This window comes from Choloepus didactylus, chromosome 12 (genome assembly GCF_015220235.1).
Source record: "Choloepus didactylus isolate mChoDid1 chromosome 12, mChoDid1.pri, whole genome shotgun sequence".
Lineage (NCBI taxonomy): Eukaryota > Metazoa > Chordata > Mammalia > Pilosa > Megalonychidae > Choloepus > Choloepus didactylus.
In genome coordinates, this window is record NC_051318.1 from 13,033,069 (window position 1) to 13,042,599 (window position 9,531).

General features: G+C 44.9%; 1 protein-coding gene across 2 annotated transcripts; it reads left to right on the forward strand.

Moving 5' to 3' along the window:
* Positions 1-406: 406 nt before the first annotated feature.
* GPR12 (G protein-coupled receptor 12) lies at positions 407-2,558 on the forward strand. Of its 2 annotated transcripts, none has more exons than XM_037800242.1 (2): positions 407-519; positions 1,285-2,558. In XM_037800242.1, exon 2 carries the CDS (start codon positions 1,300-1,302, stop codon positions 2,302-2,304), a length of 1,005 nt encoding a protein of 334 aa, XP_037656170.1. In that variant the 5' UTR covers positions 407-519; positions 1,285-1,299; the 3' UTR covers positions 2,305-2,558. The 2 variants fall into 2 exon arrangements, with proteins under 2 accessions (XP_037656170.1, XP_037656168.1); XM_037800240.1 differs by having other exon boundaries at positions 415-604.
* Positions 2,559-9,531: the final 6,973 nt, after the last annotated feature.

Consider the following 9,531-nt stretch of genomic DNA (forward strand, 5'->3'; position numbering starts at 1 on the left):
CCGGCCCCGCCCGGGCGCAGATCCTGGCCCTCCTGCTGGGGTGGGATGCGGGGCGCCGCAGGCCCGGGAGAGCCCGCCGGCGAGGGAGGATGGCAGGACGGGCCCGACCTCCAGGATCTTCGCCCTCGGAGGGGTTGGCCCGGCTCCGCCGCGGCGGCCTGGGCGCAGCTGGGGGCGCGTGGGGGCGCGCGCCGGCCTCCTCCGCGGGGCGAGCGGGCAAGCGCGTGCGGGCGGGGGCGGGGGAGGGCGCGGGCGGCGCGCACGGGGGCGGGGGCGCGCGGGGCCGGGGCTGGGGCTGGGGCTAGGGCCGGGAGGGCGGCGGCGCGGGGAGAGGCGGGCGGCGGGCGCGCGCCGAGCGCTCACCTGCCCGAGCCGCGCGCCCCGCGCCCCGCGCCCCCGCGGCCCTCTCCGGAGCGGGGCCGCCGCCCCTGGTCGCCGGCTGCGGCGCGGACTTGAGAAAGGAGTAGTTCGCGCGCTGCGGAAGCACCACAGGAGCCCCCTCCTCCCGGCCGCGCCAAGGTGACCCCCTCGTTGACCCCGGCCCGCGGGCCACCTGCTCGGGGCGCCCTGGCCATCCCCGTCGCGTGCGCCGCGCGGCCCCGCGGTGAGGAGAGCGGCGGCGGTGCATGGGTGTCTGTCTGTCCATCTGTCCGTCTGCACACCTTCACCCCACACACCTGCTTTTTGTGCCCCCCCCGTGGCGTAACAGCCCCCCCCCCCCGGTGCACATCGGGGAAGTCTGGGAACCCCTCTTTGTTCCGGTGGGGGGCGTGGGTGTGAGTGTTCGTGCACGAGCGGGAGGGAATTTGGGGAAGGGTGGGAGTTCGGTGAGAACAGGCGATTGAAATATCCGCTGGAGGATGGCGGACCCGGCCTGGCGACTCGTCGCCGCCGCGTGGTTTGCTCGGCTGCAGCCCAGATGCCAAGCAGTTGTTCATTTCCAGCCTGCAAGATGTGATTTTTAAATGTGTGTTCCCTGCACTTGAGAAGCCAGAGCGCCGCGATCGCGTGTGTGCCCACCGCGCTCGCGCTCCTGTTTGGAAGTCTTGTCGTGTTTTTCCCACGCCATCCGGTTTTTTTGGTCGCGGTGCTTTAACCACGGAGACTTTTGCTTTTGTTTTGTTTCAGCACAGTTTGTCATCCCCGAAGCTTGTGGCATTTGAGGGTGGCAGAGCAGGGGCTGGCTTTCTGTGCGTGTGCGCGCGCGCGCGTGTGTGTGTCGCATGGTCCGGGATTGTGATCCTGGCGTGTCCGAACCTTAAAAACCCTGTCTTTTCGTTGAAGAGGACAGGGGTTAAAATGAATGAAGACCTGAAGGTCAATCTAAGCGGGCTGCCCCGGGACCACTCAGACGCCGGTTCTGCGGAGAACCTGTCGGCTGCGGTCTCCTCCCAGATTCCCGCTGTAGAGCCGGAGCCCGAGCTCGCGGTAAACCCCTGGGACATTGTCTTGTGCACCTCGGGAACGCTCATCTCCTGCGAAAACGCCATCGTGGTCCTTATCATTTTCCATAACCCCAGCCTGCGAGCGCCCATGTTCCTGCTCATCGGCAGCCTGGCGCTCGCGGACCTGCTGGCGGGCGTCGGGCTCGTGGTCAATTTTGTGTTCGCCTACCTGCTGCGGTCAGAGGCCACCAAGCTGGTCACCATCGGCCTCATCGTCGCCTCCTTCTCCGCCTCGGTCTGCAGCTTGCTGGCCATCACGGTGGACCGCTACCTCTCGCTGTATTACGCTCTGACTTACAACTCGGAGAGGACGGTCACGTTTACCTATGTCATGCTTATCATGCTGTGGGGGGCGTCCATCTGTCTGGGCCTGCTGCCCGTCCTGGGCTGGAACTGCCTCAAAGACGAGTCCACCTGCAGCGTGGTCAGGCCCCTCACCAAGAACAACGCGGCGGTGCTCTCGGTCTCCTTCCTGTTCATGTTTGCGCTCATGCTGCAGCTCTACGTCCAGATCTGTAAGATCGTGATGAGACACGCCCACCAGATCGCCCTGCAGCACCACTTCCTGGCCACGTCGCACTACGTGACCACCCGGAAAGGGGTCTCCACCCTGGCGCTCATCCTGGGCACCTTCGCTGCTTGCTGGATGCCTTTCACCCTCTATTCCTTGATAGCAGATTCCACCTACCCCTCCATGTACACGTACGCGACTCTCCTGCCTGCCACCTACAACTCCATCATCAACCCGGTCATCTATGCTTTCCGAAACCAGGAGATCCAGAAAGCCCTCTGTCTGGTTTGCTGCGGCTGCGTCCCGTCCAGCGTCTCCCAGAGAGCGCGGTCGCCCAGCGATGTGTAGCACCGCGCCGCTGAGGAGGACGCGGCACACTTGGATTTTGCGTTTACCGAGCACTTGCACTGCCTGGCTGCCTGGCTGAGTGCTTGAGATGCTTTCCCTAAATTCTTTGGGTTGGATTCTCCCGAAGGCACAGGAGCACTTAGCATTTGTGAAGCAGTGACATCATTTAGATGAGTTAAGTGATTGAAGTGAAAATAATGTTACCAGTGTTTTTACCCTTTTCAAAAAAAAAAAAAAAAAAATGGAGTTCTTTGCACAAAATTACCTTGTTTTGTTTTGGGGCGGGGTTTTGTTTTATATTTTGCTGGGGGGGCAGAGTTTTTGTTATTTATTTTGTTGGGGAGGATTGGGGGTGGGGTGGGGAGGGAAAGAAGGGACGTTCAAGGCCATGATGTTATAAAATCTAAATTTGTCCCAGAGTTTTTGCCTGGACATTAAATAAATCTAAGTTATTGAGGAAAATAGAGCAGAAATTACTTTTTCCAGACTTTTTATTTCTTTAACATCAAGGTTGATTTTCAGTGCTGCATGTACCTAATACGATTTCTTTCAAGCTGGCAAAAAGAGTTTGTGTGATTCTGTTTGGAAGGGACAACATTTGGTTAATACAAACTCAGTAATAACTTAGCAACACTGAAACCAGGAGCTCATTCCTACATTTTTTCTTTACTTTCAGCAATCCCTGTTCATAAGAGTTAATTTGGTATTTCTATGAATGCTGCATTTCCCTCTGCATGGTTGCCTATTTTAGCTAGACCACTGGTTTCAAATGTTGCCATGTAAATCCACAGGCAAACAAGTAGTTTTATAAGGTTTTTCAATACGTCCTATGTGTCCTAAAAGTAATCGTGAAATTTGCTTTGATTTGTATATGAAGTAGGATTGATTGCATCCATCATTTTAGTCTCTTAAGCTAAGTCTGATTGTTTGCAGGATACTAAAGGAAAAAATAATAATACCTATTGAAAGTAGGTTAACTTTAAGTATATTCTGAAAAATAACTTAGTGTGAAGTAATAGTGAAATATGAAAAACACCACCTTTCATATCTCTCTATACCTACGTATGTAATAATAGTTAACCTGGTTGTAAAAAATAGAATTAAATATTGTAGAACAAGTATTTCTGGTTTATAATGGCTGTGGTGCAAAATGCATTTGAAACATGTGGTCTCCTATTTTAATGATTACTTTTGTTCGTGATTGCATAGCGTATATTATCTGACGGAGGTGTATCTCCACTATGTCATGTAAATTCACGTGAATGTGAAGAGCTGTGGGGCTTGTTTGTGAAAAGTTAAGTTTGAACTCTTTTTCCTTCTCTGAACCAAAAAACAACTTAAATGCAATAAAATTGTATTGCCTGTTTCCAGAGAGCAAGGTTTTTAGTCAGGAAATTATGCAGAAGAAATTAATTTTACACATACTGTAAAATTGTTGTGTGCGCCTCATTTCTCTTAGTGAAAGCAGATGTTTTGGATGCAGATATCATCCCTCCATTTGCAGGGGAATTATAGCTGTGTCTGCACAACCAGTGGACGAATTTCTGGATGGTGCATCAATTCAGCCCATTTCAGTGGTAGCTAGATCAGTATTGGAGAACCATTTGTAATAAATTTACCCCTCTGGCAGCCTGCGTCTGATGCCATCTCTCCAGAGCCCCTGCTAATGTAGTACAAATGCGAATAAATCCTATACTGGAATCCGAGTCTCCTCCCTTAGGTTACTTACGGCAGCAGGAAAGGGATTGAAATATTTAAGAAGTGGGAAAGGGTTTTCAACACATATCACTGGATGCTCAGTCAAACCAAGATGATGCCTTTAAAAAGTTTTTTTTTTTTTAAGCATTTGTTAGAATTGTCGGATTGAATATGTCTGTTTGCTTTTAATCCCTTAATATTTAATAGGATCTCCGTGTGTGAATGACAAAGGTAAGTTGTTTTTGACAAGGGCTGAGGTTTTAAAGCAGTAAGCCATGTTTTGATAAAAACAGTAGTTTCCATTTTCATAGCTCTGATAATAAGAATTGTAATGATAATAATGTATTCTGTTTCAGACCACATGCTGTGCATGCCAGGAACTATGCCAGGTGCTTTACCCACTCTGTAGCTATAGTCACACAAACGCACCTTTACAGGTGAGAAAACTCAGGCTAAGAGAGGGTAAGAACTCTTTGCAAGCCCCCAGAGCCAGCGAGGCCAGTCGGAATGTGAACCCCGGCTGTGCAGTCGAAGCCTTCTCATCCCCTACCCTGATACTTTTGATCCCTAACGTGAGATGACAGCTGAGGGAGGTGATTTTTGACATGTCACTGTCAGTACATTTTAGTTCTATGAATAAGGCACAAAGTTTCCTGTTTGAGGTTATATGAGGTAAGGCGAAAGGGGCCCTGCTGCAGTGCTGGTTTTCCCATGCTCCGCTTCACTCAACGCTTACCAACCCTTTGGAACCAGAGCCAAACCCCAGAGGCACATTTTAGCATTTTAGTGCAAAAGGGTGAGGGTGCTCTTATTGTACAGAACTCTTGTCCTTCATCTATTATTTTTGTATTATTCACTTACATCATAATAGTCTTAATGCCAGTTAAGTGGTTGCTTTTGACCCATGTTTTTAAAACATCTCATTTCAGCTCAAAGAGTTTTCAATTCTATACAGCATGTTCTGACTATTTATTTCAAATTGTGAAGATTTGGGGTGTTTATGTGGTTTCCTACAAGGCTTTTTTTTTTTTTTTTGTCTCTATGGAGTTATTAAGAAACGTACATGTCTTATACAATATACATGTTCAATAACATTAACTTTGCAACAGGACTTAAATGCATCATGGAAAAGTCATGGGGTGGCAGGTAATCTTTTACTCCAAATGATTAAAATGTCTAGCTACCTAGAATTTTATATTACTTCCAGTGGAAACGGTTATCCTTTTAACTGGGACAATTCACTCTCATTACCAGAATCCTCCGTAAGGCCAATATTCCAAGCTGTGACGATCTAGGGTTTCATTTCTTTGGTCCCTTTAACTACTCCTTTCTTTATTTTATGCCTTTACATCTGTCAAGTCTGTTTCTTAGGTACAGCTCCAATAAGCTTTGGAGAGAAAGAAATAAGAAATTATTCACTAAAACAATGCCTAAAGTTTTTCTCTATTACTTAGTCCTAGTAATTAAAAAAAAAGGAAAAAAAAAAAAAGTTGCCCATATCCTGGGAAAGCCACTATTGTGCTTCTCATAATTATGCTACATGTAGTTGGCCGGTTGTATGGCGAGCCATAGTGAAATGAGCATTTCCATCCATCCAACCTATAAATACTTTGAAGTTTAATGTTTTAAGCATCTTTAATGATGATGATAATGCCTTCACCGGATGCTTGTTATTACAAGATCCAAACAGTAAGATCAGAGAGTATCTCAAGGAAGGAGATCAAACCAGTAGCTTGATGTCAGTGTGCTTTCGAGCACATTTTTATGTCTAAATCTCACACACACACACACATTGAGGTTATTTGCAGAAGAGTTAGTATTTTGAATATATGAAGAATTACTATCCCCAGATTGAAAATTCTTAATAAATGTTCATTCTTATGCACTCTTAATAAATAACCGAAGAACACTGTATTAATGGAAAATGCTTTTATTTAAGGCATTTGTTCATATGCTATAAAGTGAAATATGGCTGTTTGCTGCCAATTGTATGAACCTGAACAGTGACCCAGTTGGGACATTTATTTACTTTGTAGGGCGCACGTTGTTTCAGGGGCAAGGGCATGGGCTGTCAGGGCCAAAACTCAGAACAGAGCTCAGAAGTGCTGTGGGCTCAGAACAGAGCCACCTCGGTATCCAGAAGCTTCCACAGCCAGGGCTGCCCCTGCTCCTGGCTAGGAGAACAGCCCTCCACTCTTCAAAGTAAGACGTGAAAAAATGAAGAGGTGCAGTGCTTTTTCACTTGAGTTCACAGGGTGCTCACAATCCAGGTGGAAAGAAAAACGGAAGCAGCGTCTGCACTTTTAGCCCGAAGTCCCAGCTAGAATTTCTCCCTCCCAGGGTGCAGCAAACCACGGGGTCCCCTCTGCTCCCCAGGCTGGTGGCTCTGCCTGTGCGTGCTTCTCAGGGTCAGTCAAACCAGGTGATTTTACACGGTCCATGGGGCTGCTTGTTTTATTATAATAAATATGTATTTATTCTAATGTGTATCGGAGGACAGGAGATGTTCGTGTATATTGCATCAGGTGACAGAACAGGTAATAATAACTGAAGTCTGGGAAACTGACCAAAGCCATCCCAGAGAGGCAATGTTTCTCTGTGGCCTCCATCAGTGACTTTCACGTAGGGCCGTGCTTACCCCTTTGTCTTAGAGAATGGTAGGAAGGAGGTAAGGAAGTTGTCCTCTCTAGTACATGAATAGGGTGTAGTGCAGGGAGGTGGGGTGGAGGATGGGGCCCTGTACCTTCCCTAGAAGCCTAAATCCAAGAGTCAGGTTCAAAAGATGGAGAATTCCTCAACTTACAATGCACAGGAATAGTCTTAGAGTTCCCCAGGATTTGAAGCAGGATTTAAAGAAGATTCAAAGAGTAGAAGAGGAATAGAGATATTTAATGCCAAGAAAAGTATGTTAGAGATGAATTTTTTTAAAGAAATGCTTAATCCATTATTAAAATAATGATTGATTATATTTTATGATAATTGATATATCCTATGAAATTAGGATGACTTACCATTTCAGATTTAAAATGCATATTAAAAATAAGTGACTACTATGGGGTTATTTTGAGCAATGTTCAAGTTTCCATTTTGATTACATGCCTGCTGTAATAAAGGAACAGATTGCCTTCTTTCCCCTTTAAAATTTTTGATAATTATTGGATGGTTTTAATAGCTGGTTAGAACTTGTAGAGGCATCATGCTAGTAGTTTATGTATATCCATGTAGCAAAATCATGTTTTCAATTAGCAGTCTTATCTACTGTCCTCTAGCAAACGATGCAGAAAAATATACTGGTAATTTTGATCAGTGCCCCTCAGACTTTGAAGGACCTACCAGTCACCTAAGAGTCTTGTTAAAATGCAGATTCTGCTTCCAAAGATTTGGGGGCATAACAGTCTCCCAGAGAATGCTAATGCTGGTGGTTTGGAGATGACATTTGAGGAACAGGGATAAATGTCATATTCCTTTAACATTCTTAAATATATGAATGCTATATGTCTGTATTTATATGTATATATATATATATGTTTATTCTTGTACAAAGGCTTATAGATAATATGTCTGTGTTCAATGAATATGAACTTTTCCTAGAACTTCTCCACATGTAGTAGAGAGCTACAAACATTTTTTGCATTTTAAAATTCTCATTTTTAAAAATCCTAAGAATCACAATCTTAAGGTAGGTCTTTCTAAAACTTTGTACATATGTATTGTGTGTCTATACATGTGTTAGAATATGTAATGACAAAGGTTTTCACCTCCATTTATTCAAGAAGGGCCGTTTTCGCTATGTGAGATGTGGCTTGGTATTTGGGGGGGGGGCTGTGAGTTTATTTGTGCATGTATGAATTCATCTGGGAATAATTGAAATGAAAACCTCTGTTCTCTGGGTTCTACAATTCAGCTGAACTCATCCCAAAGCAACCTTTTCCCAGCCATGTCCATCAGAGAAGTTTTTAAATATTTCACCCTCATTTTGACATTAATCTGTAGACTTCTGTCACTTTTCACTATCAAAAAAAGTCTTAGTATTACCAGTTGCAATGATCATTACATTCCTTGTGTTTCCTTCCTGCCCAAGAGGTGATAATATTTTTTAAGCCAATAGAAGTATATAGTTGAGGTGGATTTTAATGGGTAATTTAAAAACTTAAATATCTGCATTGTATAAAATATCTACAGAAGAATTCTTTAATCACAAGAATTCAAATAATAGCATCAAGCACCAGCGAACAAACTTTCAATTGAAAATAAATTTGGAGCAGAAATGAAAACATTCGTCAGGACACAGATTTTTCTGGTAGTTGCTTGGACAATTACGAGTGGACTGTTTTACAAGGCAAAAATAACATCAAAAGGAGAGCCTCAGAAAGGCTTGGATTTATATTTCCCACCAAACACCATACTTTGAAGGCATAGGATTCTTATCTGGGTTGATAAAGATATCATAACCCTTTCGCCTAAGGAGGGATGACTAGCTTTGACACACATCGTGATTACCGGGGTAAAGCCTAAGGAAAAAAGTGCTTATGATCCATCTATACCCTAATTCCTCCCAGAGTAACTGTAAGCAAATTTATTCTTGGATTCTACAGAATCTAATAAATGGAAGAAAGCTTATAGAGTGGAATTTTCTATGTCAAATCTAAAGCATCTAAGTCATGTTTACTTGAGAAGATATCTTGGGAAACCAGAATTCCACGATTTCCCTCAATGCTAAGCAGTGTTTTAATATAACTAATCTCCGTCTTCCTTATTACACTCAGTTTCTACTTTATCTTGGCCTGACCCCTGGAGACACTTAGAACACCTTTAAATTAATAAATATAAATATATGTATCGAAAACATTCATTAAACAATATTATTCTTTGTTTTTCAAATAAAAGTATCCCAATTATCTAAATTTTTCCTATAAAATCATTTTTAATTTGTTTTATTTTTATTGCCCTTTGACCGTCTTCCTGATCCTTTTTTCCATATCATTTGTCATTTCTCTGCACACCTCTTCACATCTAGTCATGAAAACTGGGATACAATCATCCCCTCAATGTAGTAGAACCGTGTAGCAATGGCTCTCCGAGTGTGGCCCCCAACCAGAAGTTAGAAATGCAGAGTCTCAGGTCTCCTCCAAGACCACGTCATGTAGCCTCAACTGCTTCCTGACAGCAGCCAAGTCCTAATGCTTTTAATATCACAGGGAAACTCGGGCCCGCTCAGCAGCTCCTGCTCCGTCCAAGCTAGGCAGTCCTAACGTCGTACCCTTAGAGATGATTTTTTTTCAGCAAAGATATGAAGCATATTTTGATATTCTCCAATACAAATAAGGAAATTGATGCGCAGAGGGGTTGTGTGGCTTGCCTGAAATCACACAGCCGTTGGGTAGCTCTCTGTGCAAAGTTCTACACATGCTAACAGAACTGAGCAGTTCCTGCTAAGAAATGCTCATCAAATTATCAAAGACAGGCTTGTGCATGAGAAGATAAGGTGCCTGTCGAGGCTCAGGGCTGGAGGGGTGCCACGGACCCGCC